The following is a 16,724-nucleotide window of genomic DNA, read 5'->3' on the forward strand; positions in this document are numbered from 1 at the left end:
GTGGCAGGGTATGAGATAGTGTCATCAGCACAAGGAACATGAATTTGAGCAAACTCAGGGAGACAGTGGAGGGTGGGGGGCCTGACATGCTTTGGTCCATGGGATCATGAATAATCAGACATGACTTAGCAACTGAATAACAAAAACAACATTTGTCTTGACAACCTTCGTGAGTACATGGGGAGGGCCTACAGCTGTAGAAGTCAATTCACACAGTTCCGAATCCTAAACATTTACCAAAAATGGTGGTGAGTATGTGAAAGGGAAGAGAGGGCTGAAGACCATTCACTCATCTTCATTCCGTGTGTTTGAAAAAGCCAAATGCACATTGATTATCTGAAGAATAATCAATTCCCTGGATTGACCCTAACGCTAACCCTTGTTTTTAATGAATCATCCTTCCATTGGATGCTACAAAAAGCCATCGCCTTACAAGGCAAGATTCCAATTAAGGTCCAATTTACTAAAATATTTTGGACATCATAAAGAAACCATGGCCAACTTTTTAATGGTTTCAGAAATCTCTAGGTAGCAAAAGATTTACTTCCAAAAAGAAAAAGGCAATACAGAATTTGGCAGACACCAAACAAGTGGGGTTTTTTATTTTTAAAAAAGGCATTTCGATCTGCCAATTATTTCCTATGTGTTTCTCACTATTTTAATTAGGCACCCATTGTAGCTGTTATTAATAGCGTCGATATTATCTGTATCTTGGTTCACATGCTTGAAAAGAAAGTAGTCAAGATTTGGTAGTTTTTAATATTAAATCTTCTGCTTCTGCCATCCAGAGAACGAGTCCTCATTAACACAACTTGAAGCATTACAGATGAAAGACTGAAGATGAAAAAGGGAGTTGTGTTTTGTCAGACATTTACTGTCATTATACCAAAGAGTTTGTTTACCTAACTTTGATACACTTAACATTGATCCATTATTTGTGTTTCCTTAAGACAGTTTTAGATCATTCTTTCCTGAGGTTGATCTCAAAATTAGCTGATAGGTTTGGAAAATAAAAAGGGTGCTGTTTTGTCTACGTGGTGTGATGAGGCTATTTATTTTATTGCATAATTTATATCCTGTTCTGATTGAACAGATTGATAGAGGAGGGAATGTCGCATAAACTAAGCAAAGAAAGCAGAAGAAATAACCATATAGTGAAATTGTTCCTGAAAAGTACCTGAAGCCCCAATTGCTGGGTGGAAAAGGAATCTCTCTCTCTCTCTCTCTCTCTCTCTCTCTCTCTCTCTCTCTGCCTCTCTCTGTCTCTCTCTCTCTCTCTGTCTCTGCCTCTCTCTCTCTCTGTCTGTCTGTCTCTCTCTCTCTCTCTGTCTCTCTCTCTCTCTGTCTCTCTCTCTCTCTCTCTCTATCTATCTATCTATATAAAATTTTATTTATTTTCAAAATACATATAACATTTACATTTAAACAGTTCTGTGTCAAGCATTACTTATATACTTAAGTACAATATTTACAATTCTTCTCCATATCAAACCTTATTTCTCTTATCTAACCATATACATAACATTTCCCAAATTTCATAAAACTCAGACTCCTCTTTACCTTTTAGTTTTCTAATAAGTCTGTCCATCTTGGCACAATCAGGTATTTTATTTATTTCCATGTTTTCTGAAGGCACATCCTCTATTTTCCAGCTTTGGGCATAGGCATTTCTTGCTGCTGTTAGCATATGTTGCACGATGTATTGGATATGTTTCTTCATGTTTCTTTTAATCATCCCCAGTAAAAAAAAAGCTTCCAGCAGATATATTCTCAGTGTGCCCAGAGAGAGAAATATCTGCCTCTACCTAGGATTGAACTCACAGCCTTCTGATTGTGAGTCAAGAGCTCCACCTCTAGGCCGCCACATCACTCATACTTAATCAGCTAATGAGCAACGTTAATAACTTAATCAGCTAACGAGCAACACTAAACGAGCACTAGATAAGGGTCAACAGAATTCAAGGGGGACTGGACTTGGATTGTTTGCAGCAATGTAATGATTCTAGGCTGAGTGACCTTTTGACTCCTCCCCCCGGGCGCTCTCTCTTCTAAATTGAAATGCTGTTCATTGCATGACTACAGGTAGCGACTATGGAGAAGGAGGACACGTCAGGATTATGCAGACAGGGTTTGATCCAGGTGGAAATATTCTCAGTTCTATTTACATTGTCAAAGTTGCCTCCCCTGGCATTGCTTTCCCCCCTCTTGATTGCAAGTCTGTGGGTGATGTTCATTGAAGGTACAGCAGAGGGAAATGGTAAAACCTCCCAGGATATTGTTATTCTCATAAAAAGAAACCATTTGTCCTCTCCCTTCAAATCCAGACAGGCTCTTAAAAGTATTAAGAGTATAAATGAAGCTTCAAGTGTGAGAATTAGAAGAAACACATGCAAGGGATGTCTGCATATATTTTACAAATAGATCTTCTGTTCAACTGGATTGCAAGGATGAATAAAAGGATAGATAGTTAAGTCTTGGCATTCACAGAGCGGAATTTTTTTTTCCTTTTGTTAGGCAGAGCAAAAGACAAAGTTGTATGTGAGTGATTAAAGTCCAATATTTAAGGATCAGTCAAAATGTGGCATATAATCCCTACATATCCTTACATATAATTTAGTCCATTTGAATCTCATAACTGAGGATGGATTTCTTCAGCTGAAACCAATTTTTTTTAATCCAAACTCTTCATAAAAGCATTGAAGGAGGGGAAAAAAGGCCATTTGACATCTTCACAGGCTTTCTTGCTCTGTTTGGTTAACATCTCCTTTGAATAGAATGTTTGATCTAATCTGACGTTATTTCTTTATAGTTTAAATCCTTTTCATCTGTCTGCCTTGTAGCCGAAACAAATGTATCTCTTTTGTGGAAATCTTTTAAATGATTTCAGTCTCTGAATTTAACACCATCTTTAAAAAAAAAATCCATGCCTTGGCTGATAGCAGCAATGCTTAGCTAGAGAGGGGAAATGCCATCTTACTAAAGCTTTTGGTTAATCGAATACATCTGAACCAGTTGATCAGTTGATCTTGAATGGCTGATCAGTAGGGTACATCAACATGGGTGATATGTATTAACATAATGAAAGTTTGCAAAACTTTCTCACTTCTTTCTTATCCATTACCAATGGCACTTTCCTTAAGAAGGTACCCCTTTGGACTCTAATTGTAAATATTTGTATTAAAAATAATATTAGAGCTAAATACTTTTTCTTCTGTTGACAGCTGCAAGCTCTCTTAACATTTTTGACTTTGAAGACATAACTAACAGTTGCAATGCAAAATGGCAAGAATTAGGATTTTGGGGAGAGGTATTTTTATATTATTCCATATGATTCTTATTTATTTATTATTGAATTTATATGCCACCCATCCTATATTATTATGTATTCTATTTATTTATTATTAAACTTATATGCTACCCATCTTGTTATTTGGGGTGACTCTAAATGTAAGTTGGTGGCTTACGATACAGGTTTTTAATGTTTCCAAGCTCAGACAGCAGGAAATCATAGTTTTCTACATCTGTAGTTAGAGAGGATTCAAAAGGACTCCTACCCATGAAATAGGACAGTCAGTTTGGTCTAGTGGCCAAGCTGCAGGACTAGGAGTTGGGAGACCTGAGTTCTAATATTTCCTCAACCATGGAAGATCCCTGGATGCTTTTCGGTCAGAACTCAGAAACCCCTGTCGGGTGTAAGAAATCAGGAAACAGATCGTTCAAATGACTACAAGTGTATTCCATGCTATCTCTAATCAAGAATCTGAACTACCACTAAATTGGCGGTAGATAACAGTCAGCAGAATTCAAGGAGGGCTGGTGTCAACTCATAAAATATTCATCTGGCCTTTTTAGAGTTGCCAACAGAAAGGGAGGGGGGAGCAATGCAGCAGATTGCAAAACCGAAACTGCATTCCATAAATGTTTTCAAAGATAGTAACTAGGTAAGTTTCTGCCTCGCAAAATTCTAGCTGGAGAGCATGATTGATGACTCTTGGCTATGGATGTGTCCCATTGGAGATTATGAATTAAGATACAGGGAGTGGGGGGAGGGAAACCAGGGTCTAGGATGACAATGAATTATGTGTCTCAGAGTTGGCTACACCCAGGCAGTGCTGGCATGTTAACTCCCAATAAATCCTTTTTAAATTTTGGCAGTTCGAAACTCATGATTTAAATGGGGGTGGCTGCCGGAATCCTGACAGCTGGATTTAGAAGTCTTGTTGTTGCTTGAAGGGACTCAAGACTGGTGACATATTTGACCCCTCCATCGGCTCAACCTGGTCACCTCCTACAACAGGCATGTCAAACTCATGGCCCATGGGCTGGATGCATCATGCGCTGGCCCTGGCCCTGCCTGGTTTAGCAAAGGGGGGGAAAGTCCCAATATGTCACGTGATGCCACTGTGGTGACATGAGTTTGACACTGCTGTCTTACAACCTTCTCTCAATCCAAGAGCCGGTATGATGTCGTGTTGAAGGTTCTAGAATAGGAATGGAGAGATCTTGGTTCTGGGCCCCACTGAGCCATGGAAGCTTCATAATGGACTTCTCTCTCAATCCAGTATTCTTCTAGAAGGGAAAGTTCAGGAAAATAGCAATAGGGACTTGCTTTTATGCTGTCTTGTTCCATATGGAAAGGTGGGGTACAAATTTAACAAATAACAAAAGGCAGCAATTTTTGAGTATTGCGGAGCAATTGTGATGGAATCCATGGAAATTGACTTTAGAACAAAGCGGCATAGTTCTATCCAATCAGATTTAAGGATCAGGAAAGAGAGAAAGAGAGAGGAAGAAAATAATGAAAGCAAAAACCATAGCTGCTAATCATTAAATCCCCCTTAAGTATATATCATTAATCCCCATTCCTTGTACTCCTTTCCCTCTCCCTCTCCCTCCCCCGCCTCTCTTTCCATTTGAACTTTAGGATCTCGTTCTAATTTGACATTTCCTAATTATATTTCCTAAAGTCACGGGAAATTTAAGTTTAGACTGACCAAACTAACCCATGAAAACAAAACAACCCCCCAAAATCCCAACCCAGATTTGTAAGCACTTCATTTTGGTTGTGCTTCCTTTATTCACCTGAAGGAGAAGCCATCTGGAGTTGATAAATATATATTGTAGAGGCTGTTATTATTCAATTCAGAGATCCACCACAGGGAGTCCCTTGTGTTGTAGCTAAGCATTGTGTTTTGTTCTCTGCCAAAGTTTTCAAAGTAGAAGTTGACAGGCTGTGCCGACACAGAAGGTAGATAAGAATAAATTCAATTTCATCATTGGCTTTGTAGCAGATGGTGGGTTAATCCAGTTTATGAAGTGTAATCTGAAAAATCATGCAAACATCCATTCAGAACTAAAATCCTTTTCAACCAATCCTTTCCCCAAATATATCACTCACAATGTAAGAGAAATAACCGATTATCTAGACATGATAAGGGAGGGGAATGATTAAAATAGAGAGAATGCCAGGTAGCACCGATTTTCTTTAAATTGTCAAGCTCTAGTGCTGTCAATTCCAACTGCATTCCTCTATCGTATTAAAGGCAACACAAACTAAAATAACAGGTAGCGTGGAAATAGAATTTTGCAGCACCTAGTTCCATTATTTCAGTAGTGAAGAAATTAATGGAGGAGCTTGAGTCTGGGTTTGTTTGTTGTTGGTTTTTGTTTTTTGTTTTTTTGCATTCAACCAACCTGCCAGTCTCCACAATTTTGGGAGTCTGTAATGGTTCAGATTAGGAACGTTAGATGTGTGACCTTCCAAAAATTGCTAATCCATAAATTTCAGCAATTTCATCTAGCTTGGTCAAAGGAAGGAACACTATAAAGTGTCTTTCACCAGCAGTTTTCTACCTCTGCTTCAGAATAGCTATAGCACTTGGACCAGGGTGTCAAACTCAAGGCCCAGGGGCCAGATCTAGCCTGCAGGTATTGGGATTCTGGTGATTGTCCTAATTAAATCATGAGCCACAAGACAAGCTTCAAAAGAATCCAGAAGATTTATCAGGAGCAACATGTCCGGCATTAGCCTGTATGAAGCCAACTCTGCCATACGTAATTTACTGTCACCTGTGACCCTGTTTCCCCCGTTCCTCCCTGGTTGTATCATAAATCAGATTATCGAATGAAGCACATTCACAGGCTGGTTGTCATCAATCATGTTCTCCAATTAAGGATTTCCTCGGGCAAAAAATCCGGTAGCTTAGCTACAATCTTTGTAAGATATGTGCGGAATGTACTTCTGGTTTTAAACAGCTGCACTGCTCCTTCAGATTCCCCCCACTTGTTTATGGCAACTCTACAACAGGCAAAGGAATACTTTACGAGTTGACAGCAGGGTGCTTAGATCTGGCATGTGGGGCTGCCTTGGAAATAGCGATGGATCAGCCCATGATAGAATAGATAGAATAGAATAGAATTCTTTACTGGCCAAGTGTGATTGGACACACAAGGAATTTGTCTTGGTGATGCCTCTGCCAGCAAAAATGGAGCCCGTGAGGGGTCCCCAAGTTCTGTTTTCTCTGGCAGAGGGGTTGCAGGAGGTTGTCAGAGCCGAAAACAGAGCTCGGGGGCCCATTTTCACTGGCAGAGCACTCTGGCCACCACAGGTGTCCCCCCCAATGCAAGTGATGTCATGTTGGCCACACACCCCTCCCGAGGTCAAACACAAACCTGTTGCGGCCCTCAACAAAATCGAGTTTGACACCCCTGACTTAGACTTATATACCACTCTAAGTTCTTTACAGCCCTCTCTGTGCAATTTACAATGTCAGCATTTTGTCCCCAACAACACCCGGTAGGGTCAACCACATCCCATAGTTTTAATCTTGTGGGGAGACACAACATTTTAAATTCTTTCCTGAATCTCATGCTATTTGCCCTTCTGAGGTGAACTCCTAATTCTATAAAGAGAGTTTTCCTCGTTCTAAGTGAGACTGGACTGCAAATCTTAAAATTCCATGCAACCATCCATCTCAACATCTAGTATCTTGTTATATTGTAATTGTAGACACACACCCCCGCATGACATAAATTATTACTCTCTTTTTTTTTTCTAAACGTAAGCAAGCTAACATGTCACAGTCTGTCCAAGGTTAAATGGAAGACTATGAGCGGGAAACTGATTTTTTTACCAAATTAGTTGTTTTCTCATCAGATCCATATGCCTTCGCACTGTTGGTGTCCGTTTCATTTCAATGAAACTATAGGTAATATGTAAACACACGGGCTTTTGTTATTGATGAACAGCTTCATTATGTAATCAGATGCCCGTTGAAAAAGACAAAGTGGGGAAAACGCCATCTTATCAGGGGAACAAAATATAAAGATGGTGAATAAAAAGAGAAAATGACAATGACGGGAAACGGCACGAAGCAATAACGAATGAGCGTATGCACTGCAGGCTCTAAATACAAGTCCAAGAAAGAAGTGTTGGAGATAAGTAAAATGGTTTATTGAAAAGCTGAAGGCACCGCAATCACAAGAGCTGCTGTGTAAATGGCTGTTTAGAAATAACAACTAGCCACACCTAATGCAAAGAGGGAAAGAGAATAAGAAAGTAGGATAGCTGAGTCATCCTTTTTATACCTCAGCAGGACTGCTAAAAATATGGATGAAAATAATGGCAATTTTTAAAGTCACACTTTTGTGTTACTCAAAAAGTTGGATTTTTGATTAGCAAAGAACAGATCTGCTTTCTAAGGCAGAGCTGGAGGTATCTGTATATTTCTGCCAACAAAGAACTACTGTAGCTTCTGGAGCATGCCAGGGTCTGTGTATATATCACAACTGTGCATGTATCACAATTTTTGATGGCTTTTAATACATTCCCATATTCCTATGGTGGCATCAGCTATGCAATCCCCAACCATTTGGAATAAAAACCTTCAAAATTTCAGGAGACTAAAGAATATTGCTATGGTATTGTTTGTCATTTTCTGTTGTTGTTGTTGTTGAATTGCCCAGAATTGCAGGGAGTTGTGCAGTGGGATAAATTCACATACTCTGATTGATTTAAATACTGTTGTTACAATCAGCATTTTTGTAAAATTTATTCTTGGTTTAGCCTTGAATTTCCCTTGGTAAAGCAAAGATATACACTTCGACAATTAAATTTTATATCTTTATGAATCTCTTTCAGAATTCCAGGTTTGTCCTTTATTTTTATCTAAGAAAATGTGTTTCCTGTGTTTATCCTTCCCAGATTGGAAACACAACTGGATGAGTTATCTCTACTTTATTATAAGGCTTGTCAGACATACAAAATCAGGGCCATACATTAACTCCCAATTACACTGATTTATTGCTCATTCTTATGCACAGGAATCCAGTCAACTGATAGTCAGTAGTATTTTGGCTATATGGCTATATAAGGGTTAACGGAATTAGAGGTGGGGCTCTTGCCTCACAATCAGTAGGCTGTGAGTTCAATCCTAGGTAGAGGCTGATATTTCTCTCTCTGGGCACAATGAGAATATATGTGCTGAACAAAACTCTGCATTGGTGACAGGAAGGGCATCTGGCCATTAAACACTTTGCTAGTTCCATTCAGTTGCCCAGACTCTACGCCGCATAAGATTTTGGGTTCGTTAAAAACAGAATTCAAGGGACTTAGATCACTTGTGGGACTGTGGAGATTCCAGGCTGAATCCCCTCTTGACACCGTTCCTAGGTTCTGCCACTCCTCTAAAGCTACATTAACAGAATCCTGCAAATCTGAAGACACAAACTTCCCAACGCTACTTTTAGCTGCTTGATCCATGAGGACAGATCCTTCCTAAATATCTTTCTCTGACTATTAAAGAGACTGTGGGGGCTCCCACCTCTCTTATCTGATGGTTTCCTAGGCAGCATCTACTCTCCTTTGTCTTCAAGGTTATCCATGCGTTCTATTACACTGTCGACTATCATATAGCAATGCAAAATGCTGGGCTGGAGCATCACTCTGTCTTTCTAACTTTACGGCAAACAGCCTTTGCAGAATTGTGATGCTTCAGACCAGGAGATGTTTGCATCCATTTCCTTTCTGCTTAGCAATTCTGGGGAAATGGTTTGTTGCAAATCGCTTCTTCCTTTCTGCTTCCTATTTATTCAGAAAACCTCCATGGGAATATTTAGAGAAGGAGCAGCCAGTCTCTTGGGAATTAGCAGTAATGGATGGGTAGATCTGTCACATGTCAGTGTGTTTGAAATAATGCAAAATTAATTTTGAAAATATTGAACTTGTCACCTTTCAAGCGCTGCGTTAAGTTGCAGAAGAAACAATGCACAAGGTTTTTGTCTGTGTGCTTTTTAAAAAAGGCTCCCTCATCCTGTATCAATTCTGAATATGTTATTCTCTAGAATTGCATATAATCTCCCAGAGTAGTTCACCATCTTTTTTTAATGAGGCAAAAAAGAAAAATGTTAAATATATGTGGAATAATGGTAAATTCCAATTATTTCACTTTGGTTTGCTTGCATTTAAATCAAATGTTTACATGTTAGATGTATGCCCTGCCCAATAAGTACCTATTTTACTTCATGGCACTAATGATGTTAATTACATAAATAATTGGGCAGCAGTTAATTCTACATTTTGAAAAAGTTGCATTAACAGAATCTTGCAAGTCTGAAGTCCATCCCTCTCCCAAGCTTTACAGCTCAAGAAACTAAGGTCTTTTCTCAGATGTTTGCCAGCCTCCATTTCTCCTGCAGGCTTGGGTGCCTCTTATCCAACTGTTCTTGTGGCTCTGGCTTTTTTCCACATGTCTCATTCCTTGTTCCATTACATAAATCATCTTTTTTCTGGATTTTACATGAGATTTCATAGGCAGAGTAGGAAAATAAAAATAGCTGGCAGTTGGAAGCTCATACTTTGTTCTGGAAATGTGTTTGCCTATTAGGAGCTAAATAAGTTTACAGATCAGGTACACGCATGTACAGCTCCAATTAAACTGATTTATTGCTAATCATGCTATGCACAGGATTCTTCTCAACTAATGGTTAGCACCTGCTTGGAGTTGAATAAGACCCAATGGCATTCAAGGGGGTTTGGACTTAGTTCGCTTGTGGCTATGTAGGGATTCTAGGCTGATTGCCCTTTTGACTCCACCCTCACGTTCTGTCATTTCTTCTCCTACATTGCATGACTTTTTTAAAAAGACAAAAGATAAACTAAGGTGGTAGGAACAACCTCTGGAAAGTATGTATGTGTGTGTATGTGGAGTGTGGGAGGAGTGTTATGATTATTCATATCCAGTATAGCAACTGCATCTTCTTTGGTTATCACCACATCTATATCAGCAATTTAATGACATCACTCACTATTCACTTTGTGAATTCCAATTATCGGCTATTGCTCGAAATAGTATTATCTACAGATTTTAAAAACACAACAGTACTTAATCTTTCCACTAATTGTTGGTTTTGGGAAAAATCACCTTGGCTGGCTGCTTATCGAAGCAATATTAGCCCTTCTTCTGGATTGCTACCCAGAGTCCAGCAATGGGTGGCCATGTAAACTGCATAAATAAAATGCAATAAAATAAAATGAGCCTGACTTTGAGCTAGGAACATTGGTCTAGAATAGAAGGTGGAAGAAATTTATATCATAGTTAAGCACCTGCCAAAGCTTCTTCAAGGCCATCTATGCCCATTTGGCTCCTAATCACTAAGGAAATGTAGTTATGGATGTACCGATATCAGCACAAAGGAGGACAGCACCTGGAAAGTTAAAAAATGCTGGGAATAATTTTCATAAACATACACGCTCAACATGGTGAGAAAATATTGTATGGCTCCTCTCCTTTTTATGTTTCTCCATTCTTACAGTAGACTCCAAGATTTTCCTCTGTGTGGCTTCTCTAGGGCTGTGTTCGCACACTATATTAAACCGTGGATTATTTAATTAGGAATTATAGTATTTGTTGTTATTGTGGTCCTTGGATAGATTTGTGCAAAAATTGTGATTTGTCTTATCCGAATAATTGATTTCATGCTCTGTGGGCCCCGCACTATATACAACCCATCTTCTGTGGAGGAGAAGCACTAGATTTGAATGATGCAAAATTGAGGGATGATGTGTCTCTCTTCATTTTTACTTTCTGTGCAGTCTTTTTCTCACAAAGCCATTGTCCTTTGAATTGCAAGCATTCCCGCTAACTTCTGAATAAAATTCATCATCCAGCTTTGGCTGAGTTCCAAATGAAAATGAGGAAACTAATTACACATTTAGTTTAAGGTGAAATTAGCATACTTAGAATTTCAATTTCTTATAAACAGAGGCATGGGATAATTGACTTCTTCAAAGCTTTCTGCTATCTTATTCTGGGTGGGTAATGAAGGTGGGCATAAATTAATAAGCTAAATCTCTCTCTCTCTCTCTCTCTCTCTCTCTCTCTCCTCCCTCCCTCCCTCCCTCCCTCCCTCTCTCTCTCCCTCTCTCTCTCTCTCTCTTTCTCTTTCTTTCTTTTTTTCTTTCTTTAACAGCAGTACATTTATGTGGCCTGACTTGGCATTTGCAGCCAGTTGATGGGCAGCTTTATGAAAATGGACTCAGTAAAGGAAGATTCACAGAATCTGTGGATACAACATACGCTCCCATTGGAGGCAAAGTGTCAGATAAAACAGAAAGGAAAGGTATCTCTTTTTCTAATGTTTTTTTTCATCAAGTGTATAAAATCATCATGGAAGTTATTCTGATATGACAGGAAAGGCCAGAAGTCTCAATGGTTTTGTGTAGTGAGGGCATGCAATTAACCCAATTGCTGTGCATGTTCCCTGAGTTAATATTATTGATTGATTTATTAGAAATGTATTTGATTATTACTTTGTATATAATGCAAGGCGGTGAACATACCTAATGCTCCTTCTTCCTCCTATTTTACACCTAGCAACAACCTTGTGAGGCATGTTGGACTGAAACCATATTCTGGTGATTGGCCCAAAATCACCCAGTCAGCTTTGGGTGGGACTTGAACTTGATCGACACAAACCCATCTAGTCAGCTGTTTTGCTTAAGGCTGAACTAGAACTCACCATCTCCTGGTGACTGGCCCAACATCCCTCATTTGGCTTACTTGCCTCATGCAGGACTAGAGCTCAACATCTCCCAGTTTCTGGACTCGTGTCTTAACCACTAGGCCAACCTGACTCTCGTATTGTACAATATTGTAAGGATAGAGCAATGTTAGTCTACTTTAACCAAAAATCGGGAACCTGGGTAAGCTTTAACACATTTTACTAAAAGATGTAAGCTTTTCTGAGCTACAGCTCACTTCATCAGATTTATGATGTCCCAGAAGATTGGTTTCAACAAGTTCTACTACATTCCTTCTAATACACCGTTTAACAGTTTCTCATGTCGGCATAGTGGCAAGAATGCCATTGCTGTCATTCTAAGGATTTTTGCATAAATCTGGAGGCTGGTAAATAAATCTGATCGAGATGTGATCTCACGTTAAGTGGCTTAAAACACACACAACAGCACAGATAAACCAATGAGGCAAATGTAGAATAGGAGAAACGGGTTTGACTTAAGCACATTTGGATTGAATCTTCTAACTCAGGGGTTCCCAACAGCAGGTTCTGACCAGTTCTGGAGAACCAGTAGTAGAAATTTTGAGTAGTTCAGAGAACTGGCCAATCCCACCTCTGACTAGCCCCGCCCCCATCTATTCTCTGCCTCCCGAGTCCCAGCTGATTGGCTGGGTCTTTTTTTGTTGCCCTGCCCAGGAGAACTGAGCTGGAAAGCAGGTTAGTGGGGTGGGGAGGGAATGAGGATTTTGCAGTAACCTTCCCCATGCCACGCCCACCAAGCCATACCCACAGAACCAGTAGTAAAAAATTTTAAAATCCCAACCTTTTCTATATCCCACACCCCCTAGAATGCTTCTCATATATATTCTCACACCCCTTACAAAAGTAAATAATCATGTGCCTCTAATTATGCATAGGCACTATAAACCCAAGTTTCTGCACCCCCTGCCTGTAATATAGTCTCACACCCCCAGGGGGTGCAAACACCCCCAGTTGGTTGGAGAATTCTGGGAGTTGAAGTCCACCAGTCTTAAAATTGTCACATTTGGAGACCTCTACATTATAGCATAGCAAAACTTACAGTCGGTAAGGGATAATTCTGCCAAGAAGGAACATTTCTATGATGGGATTGTGTCATGTCGAAATTATATTTCCCAGTACAATTTGGCATATGTACCCACACGCATATTTATTCATTTCCCTGAAGACTGAATCCTTCATTTTTGAAAAGTGACAAAGCAGCTACCATCTCATTTAAAAGCCATCCACCTGGACCGACATTACATTTGCTTTCAACATGTGGCTAGTATCTTTGACCTTAGAGTCCCTGCCCTTTATCCAGACGGTATAATCAGTATGATAACGAGACTGTGTCAGCATCATGAAAATGCTTTTTAAAATCCTCTTGGCCCTATTGGGCATTGGTTCCAGACAATATCTGAAATGTCTTGTCAACTTCCAGCTTTTCTTGTGGCTCAAATTAAATGTTCTGAAGAGAAACACCGAAGTAATTTTAGACAGTGCTCAGGGGAAGGAAAAAAAAGAAACTGCTTACAAGCTGGTACTCTTAAAAATAAGCAACAGTCTAAAGATGGGCTTAGCCACTTCTCTTGGACTTTTAATTCAGCCACCTAAATGTACTTACACATCTTAAGTGTGAGAATGAATCTTTGCTCTCTGGTCATAAACAGTGTATCCCAAAGCCTTGATGGCGAACCTATGGCACACATGCCACAGGTGACACGCAGAGCCGTTTGTGTGGGCAGGCAAGCTCCTGTTAAACCTACCTGCACTGCACATGTGTGGGCCTCCCAGCTGATTTCCAGCCTTTTTGAGGCTGTTTTCACCCTCCTGGAGGCTCGAGGGAAGCCTCTGCAGCCTCAGGAGATCAAAAAATGGAAATACCAGAAGTAATTAAACGGGCCCATTTTTCGGCCTTCTGAGGCTGCAGAGGCTTCCCTCGAGCCTCCAGGAGGGCGAAAACAGCCTCAAACGGACCAAAAATCAGCTGGGAGGTACGCACATGCGCAATGCAGGTAAGGAGATAGGGGGTGTTGCACGTGCATGTGCAGGGGGTGGTGGGGCGCATTGCATTGTGGGTGCCAGCAGTGCACACGCTTTTGGCACACCGCAACAAAAAGGTTCGCCATAACTGTCCTAAAGGAAATCCACCTTGACTGTAATTTGGAAGGACAGGTTTTGAAACTGAAGCTCAAATACTTTGGCTACCAAATGAGAAGAAAGGACTCGTTGGGGAAGTTGGAAGGCAAAAAGAAAAGGGATAGCAGAGGATGAGATGGTTAGATAGTAACCTCGACGCCATGCACATGATTTTGGGCAAACTCTTGAGAACCAGTGGACAGTAAGGGGGCCTGGCATGCTGTAGTCCGTGGGGTTGCAAAGAGTTGGGCATAACTTAGCAACTGGATAACAACAATATAAATAGTTCCTTTTGTGGGGTCCTTGGTGCTCTCTGAGCTTAGTTATTTTCTTGTAGATGTTTCATTACCCAGCTAGGTAACATCATCAGTGCTAGAAGGGAGTGGGGTTTGCTCTCTTTTTAAATGCAAGTTCCTTCCCTTCCACCACTTCCCACTTCTCTGCTACTTTAGCAGAACCGACATTCTGTAGAAAATTCCCTAAAGCTCCCAAACACTGATTTTGAGATGAAAAATAAGACCCTACATTTTGCAGGTTGCTAATTACTCCCATTTAGGACGCGGTGATCAGAAAGGTCAGCAGTTTGGCGGTTCAAATGGAGTGAGCTCCCGTTACTTGTCCCAGCTTCGGCCAACTTACAAAAGCAAGTAAAAATGCAAGTAGAAAAATAGGTATCCCTTTGGTGGGAAGGGAACAGCGTTCCACGCGCCTTTGGCATTTAGTCATGCCGGCCAGATGGCCACGGAAACGTCTTCGGACAGCGCTGGTTCTTCGGCTTTATAACGGAGATGAGCACCGCCCCCTAAAGCCAGAAACGACTAGCACATATGGGCATGGGGAAACTTTACCTTTAATTACTCCCAAAGAATAAAAAAAAAAATGTTTCCCAAAATGTATCTTTTTTCCCTATTCATGAACATGTTCAATCCCCTTTTTCTCCTTTTTTTTCTTTGTTCCTTTGCTTGTTTTTGTTTTGTTTCAAAGGCTGATACCCCAGGACCAAGCTGGGTCAAAAATGTGATGTGGAGGGAAGGAAGCGTAAAGCTTAGAGATGTGTTGCAATGAGAAACACTCTAGAAATGTGTTAAATGTATAAATAAGAAGGCATTTGTTGAGCCCAGTGAATTAATTAACACCTATATAGCACTAAAAGCCCTTTGTCCTTGTTTAATCTCTGTGAAGTAATGTCACAACTCAACGGTAGCTCAGCTGTGTTGTTGTGAAAGGAAGACTTTTCTGAAGCCAGTAGTGAAATATTCCTTTAAGGGTTGCCTCTCCTCCTAACTTAAGAAAGTGAAGACTCTTGAAAAGAAGTATTTCAAAAGGAACCTTTTATTAAGCAGAAGTGATAGCAATGTATTCAAAGCCAGGTCTGTATACCCTTAGGCAAGACAAGTAGAATTAAAGCAGTGGAGACCTCTCCCTTTAGCCAGATGAGGATTCAGCCAATTCACAGGTGTGAAGATGTTATTGTACTGGCTACTCTGAGAAACAGATAAGCATACATTCCCATGGCCATCTTCTGCTGGCTATTAAAGTGAAACAACCCACATGGCCCCTTCTTCCTATACATTCCCCAAGAGGTGAGAAAATCTCAGGGCGCTCCGGCGCCAGGATGCAAGTTATAAAATACCAGTTGTCACAGGCAAATACTAATGAATTGAATCCAAGTCCCCTCCCTTCTCCCAATTGAATGGCAGTATCACTTTTAGGGATCTAACAATTCCTTTGCTAGATAATAACAAATTTGTGTTTGTGTGCATGTGGATGCATGGGTGTAAGGAGTGGGGGTGAGAAAGAGAGAGAGAGAAACTGGTTCATTTGTGCAATACAGGATCTTATCTTTGATGCTCTCTGAGCTTGGTTGTTTTCTTGCAAACATTTTATTTACTCAAACCACCTAGCATCATCAGTCTGATGATGTTACCTAGTTGGGTAATGAAATGTCTGCAAGAAAACAACCAAGCTCAGAGAGCGCCAAAGAGACTTCATTTCAAACCTAAGCTACAATTATTTCCTTTTAAGGGTCTTCTGTTTCCAATTCCTGACAATATTCAAAGCCATCCTTTAAGCCACAGGTCTCCAACCTGCAGCCCACGGCCCAGTATTGGGCTGTTGGCCTATTTGGAATTGGGCCGCACAAGAGGCAGGCCGATGTGCAGGCTCATGCAGCTCCACTTGCATGAGTAGCACCCCAAAAAGTTCTCTTACCTCTTGTGTGATTGGAGCTGTATGCACATGTGTGTGCACTGGCCCACCACTTGCACCTTCCTCTCTTCCCAGTGGTGGGATTCAAAAAATTGTACTACTAGTTCTGTGGGTGTGGCTTGGCGGGCGTGGCAGGAGGAAAGTTACTGCAAAATCTCCATTCCCTCCCCACCCCATTAACCTACTTTCCAGTTCTGTTCTCCTGTACAGGGCAACCAAAGAAGACTCAGCTAATCAGCTGGGACTTGAGAGGCAGAGAATAGATGGGGCCAGGGCCAGTCGGAGGTGGTATTTGCCAGTTCTCCGAACTACTCAAAATTTCTGCTACCGGTTCTCTA

The 16,724-nt window shown here is 40.6% G+C and overlaps 1 protein-coding gene across 5 annotated transcripts in view; it reads left to right on the top strand.

Moving 5' to 3' along the window:
- TENM1 (teneurin transmembrane protein 1) overlaps positions 1-16,724 on the top strand; it is a 327,538-nt gene that overhangs the window by 170,020 nt on the left and 140,794 nt on the right. For 4 of the 5 annotated variants that reach the window (XM_087940951.1, XM_087940950.1, XM_087940954.1 and 1 more), the window contains one exon: positions 11,470-11,619. In XM_087940951.1, the coding sequence (XP_087797077.1) occupies positions 11,470-11,619 (150 nt within the window). The remainder of the gene's footprint in view (positions 1-11,469; positions 11,620-16,724) is intronic. The other variant, XM_087940953.1, reaches the window with a different exon arrangement.

Source organism: Pseudonaja textilis, chromosome 12 (genome assembly GCF_049901715.1).
Source record: "Pseudonaja textilis isolate UNSWEBS1 chromosome 12, rPseTex1.2, whole genome shotgun sequence".
In the NCBI taxonomy this organism is placed as follows: domain Eukaryota; kingdom Metazoa; phylum Chordata; class Lepidosauria; order Squamata; family Elapidae; genus Pseudonaja; species Pseudonaja textilis.